This window comes from Balaenoptera physalus, assembly GCF_965194825.1.
Source record: "Balaenoptera physalus genome assembly, chromosome: 13".
NCBI classification, from domain to species: Eukaryota; Metazoa; Chordata; class Mammalia; order Artiodactyla; family Balaenopteridae; genus Balaenoptera; species Balaenoptera physalus.
In genome coordinates this window covers 75496728-75515181 of record NC_138892.1, presented here as the reverse complement: position 1 = coordinate 75515181, position 18454 = coordinate 75496728, and the positions used below count along the sequence as shown (strand labels likewise).

Below are 18454 nucleotides of genomic sequence, written 5' to 3'. Positions count from 1 at the left end.
GCTTCCCTGGTGGCGCAGTGGTTGAGAGTCTGCCTGCTAGTGCAGGGGACACAGGTTCGGGCCCTGGTCTGGGAGGATCCCACGTGCCGCGGAGCGACTGGGCCCGTGAGCCACAACTACTGAGCCTGTGCGTCTGGAGCCTGTGCTCCGCAACAGGAGAGGCTGCGACGGTGAGAGGCCCGTGCACCGCGATGAAGAGTGGCCCCCGCTTGCCACAACTAGAGAAAGCCCTAGCACAGAAACGAAGACCCAACATAGCAATCAATCAATCAATAAATCTTTAAAAAAAAAAAAAACACCTCAATATCAATCCTACTTAAAACAGTAGAAACAGTGGAAAAATACTTATAAAAGAAGAGAAAAAGTAGTGTGTTCCATTCTTTTACTCATTAACATGCTGTGGTATGCAGAGGGAGACCATGATTTTGGAGTTCTGCTTAACTATTTTTATTGGCAATCACCAGACATAATTTCAGAGTTTTGTTTTGCTGTTTGTTTGTGAGGTGTGTATCTTTTTTTTTCTTTTGGAGGGGGAGCTCAGGTGTGTTCCCATGGATGATAGGTGTAGAAAGGTTATAGGAATCTTCAGAGAGATTATGAGATACAGAAATTTGAGAATCACTACTCTAGATATAAAACTAGAAATCTGTAAATGTGCATAATGAGAACTCATCAAGTCCAAGTCGAAAATCTTTACTATATTAATAGAAAGAAGGACGACCTCTATTTTATTTCACAAGTTTAATACAATCATTCTTAAAATCTCATGTGAACACCTCAGTAATGCTTAGAAAAACAAGACAAAAAATATTCAATCTAAAATTAAAATTTGAAAATGTGGTCATTTCAGTATATTTGCTTCTTAAAGCATTATAAGTTTTAAGAGCAAAAACAAAAGAAAAGACAATGCCTTACCTTCCATCTCGATCCCAGTCATACACCTCTACTTTGACTGTTCTGTCCATGGGGAAAACATACACACAGAGTGAAGTTACTTAGTAAGATCAAATTAACATATGATTGAATGTTAAAAAATAAGTTATAGATTTTCTTAGATAAAATAGTGTATGCTTTCAAGTTTTACAAAATAGTTTAAAGTTGATTTTGCTAATTTTAATACTATTCTTCAATTTATATCTTAAAATAGGTTTCTAAAATCATACAGATTTTTAATTCTTTAAACAGAGTAGGAAAGTATATGGGAAAAGCATTTATAGTTTGACATAGCTTCTCGATGGAGAGGTATAGAGCTACTCCTCCACTCTTCAAAACCATTATCTTAGAGAAGTATTTCTCAAACTCAGCATGGATCAGAATCACATGGAGGGCTTGTCAAAACGTGAATTGTTGGACCTCATGCCCAGTGTTCCCAGTTCAGTAGCCTTGGGTTCGGCCCAAGAATTTAATTTATACAAGTTTCATCAGGTGCTGCTGATGCTCTAACTAGGAACCATATTATAAGAATCACTTTCTTAGAATGAGTCCAATTAAATAAAGTTATGATACTACTAAATGAATAAAGTGACAGTCAAGCAGCATAATAAATTTTAAAGTAAATTTAATGACATATACCAATATACCAATCAATAGTTCTTTCTATGATATTTGTTAATATAATAAATCTTCATTTTTCTAATATACGAGTAATAAGATAAACAAAATATCTTTTGGGGTGAATAGGAGTTTTTGTATTATAGTCTTACAATCAACTTTCATAAGAAAAAGAAAAGTTCTTTGATACTAAGAAATCTTCAGGTATATTGTGGGAAGATCTTCAGGGCCACTTCACCCACCTATTTGTAAAACACCAGAATCTCCCTGTTCTACATCTCTAGAACTTTTATAATTCAGCAACCATGGGAGCAATGATGTCAAATGGGATTCTCAGGAGGAAATCAGGGTTTATAACATATGTAGTCATAATCTTATGTATCTTGTATATTTACTTATTCCTCTCTAGAAAGATAATAAATACCAAATGAAAATCTTGAGGCAATGAAAATTCTGGGATGACTTTTGAATATGTTAAACAAATATTCAATATATTTTTAGCACTTTGCACATTTTTTTCTTGAAAAATTAGTTAAACCAAATTTTAATTTCTCATACTATCCCTCCTCCCCAAATCATTGTGGATTAAAAAAAAAGTTATTTAAAAAATTCTGAATAAATCAACTATGCTTTTGTAAATACACACTTACATTGGTAAAGAAGCCAACTTAATTTTTAAAATTCAACTTAGATTATTGGATACAAAATCTATAGTGAATATTCAAAACTCTCAGAAAAGTTGTCATTTATTTTACCTGTCATAATCGCCATTACATAAAGCTCTGACTGAGATCTTGAATGCTTGCCATATAGGATTTAGAGTGTTTTTGACAACTTCTGTTTTATGACAAATTGTAAAACTGTAAAAAAAAGTTTTCAGTTATTTTCATGATTCAGTTATAATATATTGTTTTAGTAGTCATTCTTCTGTTTCTTTTTGTGCAGAATACATGTTACCAGTCCCTCTATTGCTGCTATATCAGTCAATAAAAAGAGATTTGCAGTTTTAAAACTTTAAAGATTAGCTCAACATAACATAAAGCAATAGATTTTGCAATGAGTTTACTAAAAATGATCTGCAAATTCAATAAATCCTAAAGCTGCTTTGTAAATACTCTCTATAAAAATTGTGGTGACATATTGATACAGTGAAAAGTATCCATGGGTCACTAAGAATATGAAGGTCATCAGTAACCCTGAGAAGGGCAGTTTTGTTGGAGTGCTGGAGACAAAAATCTGGTTGGAATGGGTTTAAGAAAGAGAAGAGAATCTGAGGCAGAGTGTATAAACAACACTTCTGAGCAGTTTAGCTGTAAAGAGAAAAAGAGAAATTGGGGATAGCTTAAAGGGGAAAGATTAGTCAAGAGAAAGGTTTGTTTTTTGTTACTTTTTAATTTTTTTCAAGATGAAAGAAATAACAGCAAGGTTGCATGCTTAAGGAAAAAGTACATTAGAGAGAAAACAATTTGTGATTCATGAAAGAAAGGGGATAAAAGATAGAGCAATGTCCTGAAGTAGATGGAAATGGATGGGATAGAGGGAATCAATGGAGGGATTGGCCTTGGGAGCACAGATAGTCATTTTGCAGAGCATTCAGGAAGGTCGAGCACAGGGGTAGATGCTGTGATGGGATCTTGCAGAAGTTCTCCTCTTGCTTCCGTTTTCTTATTAAATAGAAAGCAAGATAACCAGCAGAGAAGGAAGAAGGCAAAAGTGTTAAACTGTCTGGGAGGGAGGGAACACTGATGGATTAAGGAAAGGGAGTAAGATTCCTGGGGAGGGCTAAGGGCCTATTTAAGATTAACGTAATAAGTTTATATTCAGACCACTCAGTATGTGGTTCTTTCTTTATTTAAACTGTTGACTCTATGTACCTAAAGAATCCCTAAAGGGAAGAAAGATAGCAATTCAAGAATATATAATAAGGGGTAGAATCCATGGAGCCTTAAACTAGGTTTTCTGATCCAAATTCCAGTATTGTTTCCACCGAATCATTCAATCTCCAGACATCAATCAGGTCCTGGAAAAGTTCTTGCCTAAATGCAAATTTATGCAGCAGTTACTGAGCTATAAAATGTTTTAAATAAGCTTGGTTAGAACAATACCTAAACTCAACCTTCACTAAAACCTTAGTCATGAAGTGTTCTAAATTCAAGGGATCCCTCTAATAGGCATGAACATGAGAATATTACATAACTACCATAGTGAACATACTGTAACTAAGCCCCACAAGGAAATAATCTCATTTCGAAAGGGCCTTGAGTCCATTTTCCTCTTCTCAGGCAAGAAAGGGTCTCTCTGCATTAAGAGATCAAATAGAAACATAATATAAATGGATCATGTATTCAATTTAATATTTATGGCATTAGTGCCATACTCTTCCTGATAGTATCCTCACCTATCTAAAGAAAATCATGTTACTAAATTGACAGAGCTCAAGAGAATAAGTGTATATAATGTGGCCAAAGGCTCTCTAAGTTGAATCACCCAAAGCAATGTAGGAGTCACTGGGGGCAAAAGACATTAAAGAAAGAGAGAGGATAGAGAAGACTCTAAAAGGTTAATCAACAGCCAACATCGTCCTCAATGGTGAAAAACCGAAACCATTTCCACTAAGATCAGGAACAAGACAAGGTTGCCCACTCTCACCACTATTATTCAACATAGTTTTGGAAGTTTTAGCCACAGCAGTCAGAGAAGAAAAAGAAATAAAAGGAATCCAAATCAGAAAAGAAGAAGTAAAGCTGTCACTGTCTGCAGATGACATGATACTATACATAGAGAATCCTAAAGATGCTACCAGAAAACTACAAGAGCTAATCAATGAATTTGGTAAAGTAGCAGGATACAAAATTAATGCACAGAATACTCTGGCATTCCTATAAATTAATTCTGAAAAATCTGAAAGTGAAATTAAGAAAACACTCCCATTTACCACTGCAACAAAAAGAATAAAATATCTAGGAATAAACCTACCTAAGGAGACAAAAGACCTGTACACAGAAAATTATAAGACACTGATGAAAGAAATTGAAGATGATACAAATAGATGGAGACATATGCCATGTTCTTGGATTGGAAGAATCAACATTGTGAAAATGACTCTACTACCCAAAGCAATCTACAGATTCAATGCAATCCCTATCAAACTACCACTGGCATTTTTCACAGAACTAGAACAAAAAATTTCACAATTTGTATGGAAACACAAAAGACCCCGAATAGCCAAAGCAATCTTGAGAACAAAAAATGGAGCTGGAGGAATAAGGCTCCCTGACTTCAGATTATACTACAAACCTACAGTAATCAAGACAGTATGGTACTGGCACAGAAACAGAAATATAGATTAATGGAACAGGATAGAAAGCTCAGAGATAAACCCACGCACATATGGTCAGCTTATCTTTGATAAAGGAGGCAAGAATATACAGTGGAGAAAAGACAGCCTCTTCAATAAGTGGTGCTGGGAAAACTGGACCGATACATGTAAAAGTATGAAATTAGAAGACTCCCTAACACAATACACAAAAATAAACTCAAAATGGATTAAAGATCTAAATGTAAGGCCAGACACTATCAAACTCTTAGAGGAAAACATAGGCAGAGCACTCTATGACATAAATCACAGCAAGATCCTTTTTGACCCACCTCCTAGAGAAATAGAAATACAAACAAAAATAAACAAATGGGACCTAACGAAACTTAAAGTCTTTTGCACAGCAAAGGAAACCATAAACAAGACAAAAAGACAACCCTAGAATGGGAGAAAATATTTGCAAATGAAGCAACTGACAAAGGATTAATCTCCAAAATTTACAAGCAGCTCATGCAGCTCAATATCAGAAAAACAAACAACCCAATCCAAAATGGGCAGAAGACCTAAATAGACATTTCTCCAAAGAAGATATACAGATTGCCAACAAACACATGATTGCTCAACATCATTAATCATTAGAGAAATTCAAATCAAAACTACAATGTGATATCATCTCACACTGGTCAGAATGGCCATCATCAAAAAATCTAGAAACAATAAATGCTGGAGAGGGTGTGGAGAAAAGGGAACCCTCTTGCACTGTTGGTGGGAATGTAAATTGATATAGCCACTGTGGAGAAGAGTATGGAGGTTCCTTAAAAAACTAAAAATAGAACTACCATACGACCCAGCAATCCCACTACTGGGTATATGCCCTGAGAAAACCATAATTCAAACAGAGTCATGTACCAAAATGTTCATTGCAGTTCTATTTACAATAGCCAGGACATGGAAGCAACCTAAGTGTCCATCAACAGATGAATGGATAAAGAAGATCTGGCACATATATACAATGGAATATTACTCAGCCATAAAAAGAAACGAAATTGAGTTATTTGTAGTGAGTTGGATGGACCTAGAGTCTGTCATACAGAGTGAAGTAAGTCAGAAAGAGAAAAACAAATACTGTATGCTAACACATATATATGGAATCTAAGAAAAAAAAAAAAAAACAGGTCATGAAAAACCTAGTGGCAAGACGGGAATAAAGACACAGACCTACTAGAGAATGGACTTGAGGATATGGGCAGGGGGAAGGGTAAGCTGTGAAAAAGTGAGAGAGTGGCATGGACATATATACACGACCAAATGTAAAATAGATAGCTAGTGGGAAGCAGCCGCATAGCACAGGGAGATCAGCTCAGTGGTTTGTGACCACCTAGAGGGGTGGGATAGGGAGGGTGGGAGGGAGGGAGACGCAAGAGGGAAGAGATATGGGAACATATGTATATGTATAACTGATTCACTTTGTTATAAAGCAGAAACTAACACACTATTGTAAAGCAATTATACTCCAATAAAGATGTTAAGAAAATAGATAAATAAAAGGTTAATCAAAATATCTAAAGCAGAGGTAAGAAAATTAAAGGAGATAAGGGAGAAGTAGGCAGGAGAAAAACAGAGGGAATCAAATGAGAAAAAGCAAAAGTACACAAAAATAGTTAAGAAAAATTCATAGGGACAAAAGTATGTATATTGTTTTCATAAACAGGCATCTGCCTATCTTCATAACACTATATATTCTTAAAGATTTACAAAGGGACTTTCTCTTTTTCTCTTATATCATATTCTAATATATACCAATCTTTGGTATGGTGATAGATACAGATACCTAGCTATATAGGTATCTAGATAGGTAGGTAGAAGATAGATAGATGAAAGATGGATGAAAGATAGATAATAGATTAAATGGATAGATAGAGAGCTAGATAGAGATAAAGCAACCAATGAACCATCTTCAAACGAATATGCTCAACAATCTACTGACTTCTAGGCCTTTTTGCTTACAGTTAAATCAAAATTTCTGTCATATTCCTAGTATTATCAGCCATAGTAATTAAATACTTTGAAACTTCTTCTCTTAATAAAGTGACTCACTTTCTTAGTGAGCTACTTTAAGGGAGGTAGTCATCTGTCTTCTATTAATCATTCTCATTTGTTAAGCATTAGATGTTATATAGACAGCAAAATCTCTCCAGTAATTCCAGCACTAGTGTAATTAGTGAAAATTCTAACAGGAGTCTGAGGTAGCTCTTTCTACTATTCAGGAGTATTGCTATATAAATATAAATGTGTATGTATATATGTATTACCCATAGCATTATTAAGAAAAATATTTTTATTAAATAACCTGTGTTAAAATACTTTAAATGAAGCCAATTACCAAAAAACAGTTATTCCAAAGGAAAATTATTACCTAATTATGAATACAGGTCAAATTACTAAATAATGTGAAAGCAAGAAAATAAGAATTTATAATCATATATTATTATGGATTTTCATTAATGCTTACAGTTGAAATTAAGTTTTACTCTTTCTTATAATATGAGCCTCAAACACTAGTCAACAAGCAATTTGTGAAGTAGCTCCATGTTCAAATACATGTTAAAAATGAAGATAAAGTCTTTGCAGTTACAAAGACACACATAAAAAGTGAGGAGTAAAAGCATTTTTATTCATTCAAAACTCATCAGAACAAAACATATGTATATTAATACATTAATACATATGCCCTAATATATATATTTGGATCTAGCTGGCGAACTATTTTCTGTGTGTAAATGCAAGTGGAAAGTTTTCTGAATTGAGATTCACAAAATTTTAGCAATAGTTATTTTTAAATGATTTGAGATTTTTGGATTAGTTGCACTCAATATTTATATTTTATTTAATCAAGTTAATACCATTTTTATAAGCATAATAAATTTTGTAATATATCTCTTACCAGTAGCATTAAATGTATGATAGACTGAAATTCTATAATTGTACAACAAATATTTCTAAGAAAACTAATAAGAATAAAATAGAAAATTCAGGAAATAAGTCATTCAAACAGGAGGAAACATAAGAACTTTTTAATTCAAGAAAATTTGAACAATTCTTTAGTTTTTTTTCCTAACTGTGAAATGACTGGAAAATATGCTTATTTTCTCCACTGTCCAATATTTTTCACATGGGTAAATTAGTGTTCAGATACAAATGCTACTCTAACATTTTTACCACCAAAATAGAAAAGAAGCATGCAAAATCCAACGATATGATACCATAACAAAAATAACCAACAGTTGCCCAGTAGCTGCATCAGCAAAAATCGTACACTATGTAAAGCTTCATTTTATATTGCTCAGTATAATCAGTTTAAATAGCAAACTTTCTATTTTTATGTACCATTTTATACTTATTACATAACATTAACATGTTGTATAATTTCATTTATAAGTGTAGCAGGTTACATTTTTTTTTTACATTCTATTCCCCTCATTTTAATCTCCAAATGACATTTTCTCTTTAGCTAATATTTTATTATGCACAGTTGAGGAAAACAGAGGAGGAAACATTATACCATAAGATAATAATAATAATAATAACAGCTAACATAATTCTTATGTTAGGGAAGCTTCTAAATGATTTTTGCGTAGTAACTCATTTAATACTCTAAACAGCCCTGGGAGATAACTATGATCATAGCCCATTTTACAGATGAGGAAACTGAGTGTCATATGAGTTTAAAAACTTGCCTATGGTCCCATAGCTATTAAGTAGTGGGGTCACGGTTTACACCTAAGCAGCAGGACCTTATTTAGCTCATAAATTTAACCACTAAACTTTTTCATTACTACTGACAATACAATAAGAATCATAGGAGATAACAATAAAATGTATTTCATGGTAGAGTCATATGTATTAAATTATACTCTGTACAATGGAATACTACTCAGCCATAAAAAAGAATGAAAACTTTGTCATTTGCAGTAACATGGATGGACTTAGAGGATACTATGTTAAGTGAAATAAGTCAGACAGAGAAAGACATATACTGTATGATATTACTTATATGTGGAATCTAAAAAATACAACAAGCTAGTGAATATAACAAAAAAGAAGCAGACTCATGGATATAGAGAACAAACTAGTGGTTACCAGTGATGAAAGAGGAGAGAGGAGGAGCAATGTTGGGGTAGGGGAATAAGAGGTACAAACTATTTTGTATAAAATAAGCTACAAGGATATAGTACAATGCAGGGAATATAGCCAATATTGTAAAATAATTATAAATGAAATGCGATCTTTAAAAATTGTGAATCACTATATTGTACACCTGTAACTCATATAATATTGTATATCAACTATACTTCAATAAAAAATTAAAATAAATTATAACTCTATAATACATTTTCAAATCACATAGAAACCAGTCTAATCGTAACTAGTAAAATATTCAAATTACTAGAGGGTAATGAAAAATTTTCCTGAATGTTAGATATCATTGAAAAAACCCTGTAGTATAAAAAGCAGCCCCTAAACTCCATATCCTTCTCCAAGAAATTGGCTTAAGGGTTCAATTCTATAACAAAATACTTTAGTTTCATAATTTTAGATTTCCACAAACATATAAATCTTCTATTCTATTAAGGCAATAATATAATTTTAGGAAAAGTAAAGAGAAAATGTTTCTATGAAGCTGAAAATCATTCATTATAAATATCAAACAAAACATATAAAATGCCTATAAAGTTACACATTATTATTGAGAATAAAAAATCAAATCAATTTTTTGAATACCAAAATATTTTACTGTTTATTTAATATGAATATCTGAGAAAAAGTGATAATTTGAAGTCATACTTATAATAGCCTTAAAATTCATAAAAGATAAATCTACCTGCCATCTTCATTACTTCGATAAAATACAAGAAAAGGATCTGATTTTCCAAATAAGTCCTTCTTGTCCAGTTTGTTCGCACAAAATTGCATCAGAACAGCATCCTACAAACAAAATTAATAAAACAGCTCAAAACCTGGGTTAAAAATAACTAGAAACTGCAGATCACAAGCAAGACTTGACAAGAAAACAAATTTTTCCATTTTAATACAAATGGCCAAATGTGGGAGAATTCCAAACAACATAAAATTGTTTTTAAAGGACTATAAGACTAAAAAACTGACTCCTGGAAGTTTTTGTTCTAGTCACAGAACTATTACTTATTAAAACCCTTCAACATTTCCTGCCCCAGAAAAGTGATATTAAACTGGATAATTCTATGTACCCAATATTATAATACAAGATCTCTATTTGTATCTTCAGTTATTCAGGTGTACACTTTTAGAAATTTTTTTTTTAATTTCCTAAGGAAATATTTACTAAGCATCTACTACGTATCTACAATGTATTAGATGTTGAGATTCATTAGATGATTAGATGAAGCAAAAGACAGATCCAGACTGACAACACAGTTTGCTATCTAAAGGGGAAAAAAGGTTCCTTCTTAATTATATAAAAGTGTATTGGGCTTCCCTGGTGGCGCAGTGGTTGAGAATCTGCCTGCCAATGCAGGGGACATGGGTTCGAGCCCTGGTCTGGGAGGATCCCACATGCCGCGGAGCAACGAGGCCTGTGAGCCACAATTACTGAGCCTGCGCGTCTGGAGCCTGTGCTCCGCAAAGAGAGGCCGCAATAGTGAGAGGCCCGCGCACCGCGATGAAGAGTGGCCCCCGCTTGCCGCAACTAGAGAAAACCCTCGCGCGGAAACGGAGACCCAACACAGCCAAAAATAAATAAATAAATAAATAAATTGAAAACAAACAAACAAAACATTAAAAAAAAAAAGTGTACCACAATTTCTAAATAGCTACATTTCAAAATAACATATTATATAGGGCTTGAAGTAAAGTAAAGCACTTTCATTTTCACCTGTAATTTAAATCACTTATTTGTATATTAATTATTTTGTCAAACCAATCATTTTTATCAATTTATAGACTCAAGCACTCATAACTTACATGATTTAGCTTAAAGGTAAACAAGATGAGGTATCATAAATCAAGGAAGTTAAACATTATTCAATGATGATAAGCAATATTTAAAGGGTATAAATTATATAGTAATTTAAAAATTAAAATCAGTATTTTAGATTTGTTTGGTTTTTTAACTGAAAGGAGATGCTAACAATTTTTGAAGCGGGTGGAGGGTCAAAGTAATTCACATTAAATCAAGAAGTCACAGTTTTAAATATTACTTGGTGAAAACGTTAATTCACCACTTCATTTTGCAGAGTTCAGAAATACTTATTAAGTATCTTCACATATATTAAAATACCCTTAGGAGAAAGTGGTTTTCCAAGAACATGGGACAAAGACATTGTTCTTTTTTTTTTTTAAGTACAAATTTTTTTTATTGTTCTTGCCACAGAAATAAATCACTCCTTTAAGACATTTTTCCAAAGCGCCTAAAACAAAACACAAATTACCAAAAAACATTCTGATGTACTTAAAATACTTAGTAGAATCCTGAAATGTGAATATTTCAAATAAATGCTGACTAAAACTTCAAAGAGACTAAATATTATTAAAACATGATTTTTCATATGATCACTGGTAAATGTAATACCAAATTGTAGTTTTTCAAATTATATTTCATAAGGCTTGCAAAATGAATAACTGACTCAACAGAAAAAAATTTCTTTCAATGCACCAAATGATATAAACTTGGGGAAAATATTTTTTGTAATTACTCAAGTTAATAACTTAGGAGAGATTCCACCCATATCAAGCACAAAACAAGTCTAATTTCTGGCGAAAAAACAAGCATTTACTACTTCTAGAAATATACAAGCATCATTACAGTCTTTTTTTTTAACTCTTATGCTTAATGCCACCCTGAGAGAATTTTAAGACCTTTCTTTAATACTCCACACCAGAGTAACAAACTTCCTATTGAAGAAATCCACTTAAATGTTCAAAGGCATTTCTAACAAGTTCAAATCAAACTTGCTTCTCCAGTAATTTTTCCCAACTCATGAGTGACTCATCATCCACCCAAAGTGCTCAAGGAAGTTGTCCTTGACTCTTCCCTTTCCTGACCTTTTATCCAATCCATCATCAAGTTGCATAATTCTATCTCTAAAAAAATTTTCAAATCTTCAATCCAGCTACACAGGCACCACCTTAGTCCAAGCCAACCTCTTCTCTCACCTGGACATGCACATTGGCATTTATTCCTTTCTTCCTCTTCCACTTATCCAATCCATAGATCCACCTTCATGGACCTATCCAATCGATTCCCCATTCAGCAGAGAGAGTAATGGACTTAAAACATCAAAGAAATTAATTTTGTTCATAACTTAAAATTATTCAAGGCTTTCCCTTGCATTTAGGATAAACACAGAATCTTTAACATTGTCTACAAAAGCCCAACAGCAAACAAACTCTGAGCAGCCTTTTCCACCTTTATCTGGCAGTGTTTTATCTCAATCATTCCCCAACTCCCATCCCCTTGCTAACTAACACACACCAGACACACTCTTTCCCTCTTTGGGCCCTATACAAGCTGTGTACTCCAAATCTTACCCTTTGGCTGACAAACCATTACTTGGGTCTAAGCTAAAATGGAATTTTCTCAAAGAGTCCCGAAGTTACCTCCACCCAATATAAATTATGATTCTCCATGGTACTCTTATATTTATCACTTAGAACACATCATGAAATATTTACCTATACAGTCATCTGATTAATGTCCGTCTTTTCCACAAACTACATGTTTATTAGGGAAAAGGACAAGGGTTGCTTGTTGTTGTATTTTCTTGCCATTGTATTCCAAGCTTCCTTTCCAGGGACTAGCACGTTATACATTTTGTGAATATTTTTGAATCAATCAATCAGAATGAAAAATATTATTTGTGGACAATTTCAAGCTACCTTAAAAATACTGAGTGAAGAAACATTTCCAATATGACTTCAAAATTACTTTAATTCTTACTCTAGAATTTGACAAGATATATCACAAAAGTTGCATTTGAAATAAACTATGGTTGAGATAATTAGGATTACCACACTGAAAATAAACATTTGTGTAAATTTATAATTTACCCATTTCTCAAATATGGCCCATTTTTAATTCTGCAAAGTAACCATCTGGAGGAGGTAATACTGTTGTCTATGAAGTGTGCAATAGCATTATGTCTAAGAAAGCAATGTACATACCTTAATTTAAAAATACTCAATTGCTAAAAATGCTATTATTTGAGCCTTCAGTGAGTCACAATTTTTTTTTGGTGGAGAGTCTTGCCTCGATGTTGATGACTGCTGACTGATCAGGGTGGTGGTTGTTGAAGTTTGGGGTGGCTGTAGCGATTTCTTAAAATAAGACAACAATGAAACTTGTCCCATCAATTGACTTGTCCTTTCAGGATTGATTTCTCTGTAGCATGCAATGCTGTTTGATAGCATTTTACCCGTAGTTAGAACTTCTTTCAAAATCAGAGTCGACCCACTCAAACCCTGTTGTGGCTTTGTCAACTAAGCTTATGTAATACTCTAAATCCTTTGTTGTCCTTTCAACAATCTTCACAACATCTTCACCAGTAGATTCCATCTCAAGAAACCACTTTCATTGCTCATCCATAAGATGCAACCTGTCATCTGTTTAAGTCTTATCATGAGATTGCAGCAATTCAGTCAAATCTTCAGGCTCCACTTCCTATTCTAATTCTCTTGCCATTTCCACAACATCAGCAGTTACTTCCTCCACTGGAGTCTTAAACCCCTCAAAGTCATTCATCTGTGAGGGTTGGAATCAACTTCTTCCAAACTCCTGTTAATGTCGATATTTGGGCTTCTCCCCACGAATGTTTTTAATGTCATCTAGAATGATGAATCCTTTCCAGAAGGTTTTCAATTCATTGCCCAGATCCATCAGAGGAATCACTATCTGTGGCAGCTGTGGCTTTAGGAAATGTATTATTTCTTAAGTAACAAGACTTGAAAGTCGAACTTACTCCTTGAGCCTCGGGTTGCAGAATGAGTGTTGTGTTAGCAAGCATGAAAGCAACATCAATCTCGTACATCTCCATCAGAGCTCTTGTGTGACCAGGTGCATTGTCAATGAGCAATAATATTTTGGTTTTTGTTTTGTTTTGTTTTTTTAACTTATTTTTGTATTGGAGTATAATTGCTTTGCAATGTTGTGTTAGTTTCTGCTGTACAATAAAGTGAATCAACTATATGTATACCTATATCCCGTCCCTCTTGGACCTCCCTCCCACCCCCCACCCCCATCCCACCCATCTAGGTCGTCACAGAACACCGAGCTGAGCTTCCTGTGCTTTACAGCATGTTCTCACTAGCTATCTATTTTACACATGGTAGTCCATGTATGTCAATCCTAGTCTCCCAATTCGTCCCATCCTCCCCTTCCCCCCATGTCCACATGTCTGTTTTCTACATCTATGTCTCTGTTCCTGCCCTGCAAATAGGTTCATCTGTACCATTTTTCTAGATTCCACATATATGTATTAATATACGATATTTGGGTTTTTTTCTGGCTTACTTCACTCTGTATGACAGACTCTAGGTCCATCTATGTCTCTACAAATGACCTGATTTCGTTCCTTTTTATGGCTGAGTAATATTCCATTGTATATATGTGCCACATCTTCTTTACCCATTCATCTGTTGTTGGACATTTAGGTTGTTTCCATGACCTGGCTATTGTAAATAGTGCTGCAGTGAACACTGGGGTAGATGTCTCTATTTGAATTATGATTTTCTCAGAGTATATGCCCAGTAGTGGGATTGCTGGGTCATATGGTAGTTCTATTTTTAGTTTTATAAGGAACCTCCATACTGTTCTCCATAGTGGCTGTATCAATTTACATTCTCACCAACAGTGTAAGAGGGATCCCTTTTCTCCACACCCTCTCCAGCATTTATTGCTTCTAGATTTTTTGATGATGGCCATTCTGACCGGTGTGAGGTAATACCTCATTGTAGTTTTGATTTGCATTTCTCTAATAATTAGTGATGAGCATCTTTTCATGTTCCTCTTGGCCATCTGTATGTCTTCTTTGGTGAAATGTCTATTTAGGTCTTCCACCTAATTTTTAATTGGGTTGTTTTTTTTTTTTGATATTGAGCTCCACAATCTGTTTGTATATTTTGGAGATTAATCCTTTCTCTGTTGTTTTGTTTGCAAATATTTTCTCCCACTCTGAGGGTTGCCTTTTCGTCTTGTTTATGGTTTACTTTTCTGTGCAAAAGCTTTTAAGTTTAATTAGGTCCCCTTTGTTTTTTATTTTCATTACTCTAGGAGGTGGGTCAAAAAAGATCTCGCTGTGGTTTATGTCAAAGAGTGATTTTCCTCTAAGTGTTTTATAGTGTCCGGTCCTACATTTAGGTCTTTAATCCATTTCGAGTTTATTTTTGTGTATACTGTTAGGTAGTGTTCTAATTTCATTCTTTTACATGTAGCTGTCCACTTTTCCCAGCACTGCTTATTAAAGAGGCTGTCTTTGTATGTTCTTGCCTCCTTTGTCATAAATTAGGTGACCATATGTGCGTGGGTTTATCTCTGGGTTTTCTATCCTGTACCATTGATCTATATTTCTGTTATTGTGCCAGTACCATACAGTCTTGATTACTGTAGATTTGTAGTAATATTTTGAAAGGAATCATTTTTTTCTGAGCAGTAGGTCTCACCAGTGGTCTTAAAATATTCAGCAAACCATGCTGTAAACATGTGATGTCATCCAGGCTTTGTCGTTCCATTTATACAGCACAGGCAGAGCAAATTTAGCATAATTCTTAGCGGCCCAAGGATCTTCTAAATGGTAAATCAACATTGGCTTCACCTTAAAGTCACTAGCTGCAAGACAAGAGAGTCTGCCTGCCCTTTGAAACTTTGAAGCAAGGCTCTGATTTCTCCTCTCTAGCTATGAAAGTCCTAGATTGCATCTCCTTCCAATATAAGGCTATTTCATCTACATTGAAAACCTGTTATTTAGTGCAGTGACCTTCACTAATTATCTTAGTTAGCACATCTGTATAACTTGCTGCAACTTCTCTATATATAAGCACGTGCTGATTCACTTGTACTACTTTTATGTTATGGACAGAGTTTCTTTCCTTAAACCTCATGAACCAACCTCTGCTAGCTTTGAACTTTTCTTCTGCAGCTTCCTCACCTCTCTTAGCCTTCATAGGATTTAAGAGAGCTAGGGCCCTCCTCTGGATTAGGCTTTGGCTTAAGGGAATGTTGTGGCTGGTTTGTTCTTCTATCCAGACCACTACATCTTTCTTCATATCAGCAATAAGGATGTTTTGCTTTCTTATCATATGTGTGCCCACTGGAGTAGAATGTGAAATTTTCTTCAAGAACTTTTCTTTTGCCTTCACAACCTTGACTAACTGCTTGGCCCAAGAGGCCTAGGTTTCAGCCTATCTCAGCTTGGCTTTCAACATGCCTTTCTCAGTAAGTTTAATCGTTTCTAGCTTTTGATTTAAAGTGAGAGATGTGTGAATCTTCCTTTCACTTAAATGCTTAGCGGGCATTATAGAGATATTAATTGGCCTAATTTCTATATTGTTGCGTTTCAGAGAATAAGGATGCCTGAGCAGAGGGAAAGAGACAGGGGAATGGCCAGTTGGTGGAACAGTCAGCACACACATATTTATTAATTTTGTGGTGCCCAAAAACAACTGCAATAGTAACATCAAAGATGACTGATCACAGATCACCATAACAAATGTAATAATAATGAAAAAATTTGATAGTGTACAAAAATTAGCAAAATGTGACACAGAGACTAGAAGTGAGCAATGCTGTTGGAAAAATGGTGCTGATAGGCTTGTTCACCAGAGGGCTGCCACAGGCCTTCAATTTGTAAAAAATGCAATATATGTGAAGCACAATAAAATGAGGTATGTCTGTATAAAGACTTTTAGCTGTTGACAAATGTAGAAATTAAAGCTCCAAAAAATTTCACTCAGCTGAATAGTGGAAGAGATAATACTGAAATTTAGGCGTCCTGATTCCAAAGTTTATGCTCAAGCTAACAAATGGTAATGTGTTTTCAAGAAAATAAGTGTCAATTTGTATAATGTCAAATTGAAATAAAATTACTTCATTCCAAATTCTAAGTGATAATGCCTGATATTTTTAAAGTACCATAAAATGCACATTTAAAAGGCATTGTGTGAAGTTAACTATGGTCATTGCTTTGAACACACTTGTTTCTTCTACTATACTAGCATAATAATATTATTTCAATGATTATTTTAATGATGCTGATTATCAGTGTCCGTAGCTAAGAATCAGAACGTAGGATACATAAGTGAAGTTAGATCAAGATTCTAAACAATTTAAAAATATTAGATCTATAATTTCTAAGTGTGGCAAATATGTAAATAATATTAATATTATTAATAAGTAATATTAAAAGATAATTCCAGATGTTTTTAAAGCTTTATTAGTATAAAGAATGGTGAAAATGCCTCTGGATCACTAAGTAACATATTCGACTTCATTTGCATGGAGGCTTTATAATTTTCTTGTTCCTCCAGGCAAAACAACAGAATTGAAAGCAGAAGATGTTTAAGATGCAGCCTGGCAACACTCAATCTATGACCTTGATATCTTGGTTCTATTTTGAATTAGAACTCATAATAATTTCTTCATTAGCATATTCATACAAAATATTCTTAATATCAAGACTTTGACAAAATAGCATGTTAATGTCACAATAAAGAACATGCATCTTATTGACGTTGAATTTCTTTTTCTCTTTCCTCCCTCATTATACAAACACAGATTACCATATACATATACAAATTCAGAGACGAGAAGTATGAAAGAAGACTAGATCAGCAAATCACAACTAAAAATAGCAGTTTTCTAAGATTAATGAATATGCACTCTATGTCATTATACTCTTAGTTGGAGTGGTAGCTGGTTATTTCTACAAATGTGGGCTTCCCAAGCTAAGAAAACATGAGACCATATATGAATATTGAATTAATTCAATTAGAAATACAGAAAAACAAGTATGTTATGCAAAATGGTTACAGTCAAGTGACTAGACATATTCCTTCAGTATCACACATAAAATCTTCAAATTTTTGCAAGAACTGAATCGGTTGATACAATTGACAATTCCTTATATTATTAATGCCCCCCCAAATGATATTACCATTAGGTTTTATTTTAATAATTTCTATTCATTAAAAAGACTGTTAAAATAACTGATTATCCTATTTGGACTATAGAATGTAGTCTCTCTGGTTAAAGTACTAAGTATCTAAAATGATATTTTATGAATTTAGAATTATATAATACAGTTTTAATTATTTTTTGCTAAAACTTCTCAAGAAAAATCATTTAAGTATAGTTTGAAAAATATCATTTCAAAGGAGTATTGGAAATACTTTTTCATCCAAAGAAATATTTACTTACTCTGCAACAGTTTAATTCCTCTGCTGTAAGGATGATTGTACCACATTTCTTCCCTGGAATTCCTCTAAAACAACAAAAAGCATACTTAAATACAATGATATTTTATATTAATAGTATATAATATAAATGAATATTAAATATAC

The 18454-nt window shown here is 33.7% G+C and overlaps 1 protein-coding gene across 1 annotated transcript in view; it reads right to left on the bottom strand.

The window, feature by feature from the left end:
- CPNE8 (copine 8) overlaps positions 1-18454 on the bottom strand; it is a 318004-nt gene that overhangs the window by 126298 nt on the left and 173252 nt on the right. Inside the window, exons 7-10 of the mRNA XM_082419257.1 lie at positions 18312-18375; positions 9750-9853; positions 2307-2411; positions 916-957 (exon numbers count right to left, since the gene is read on the bottom strand). Coding sequence (XP_082275383.1) covers positions 916-957; positions 2307-2411; positions 9750-9853; positions 18312-18375 — 315 coding nt within the window. The remainder of the gene's footprint in view (positions 1-915; positions 958-2306; positions 2412-9749; positions 9854-18311; positions 18376-18454) is intronic.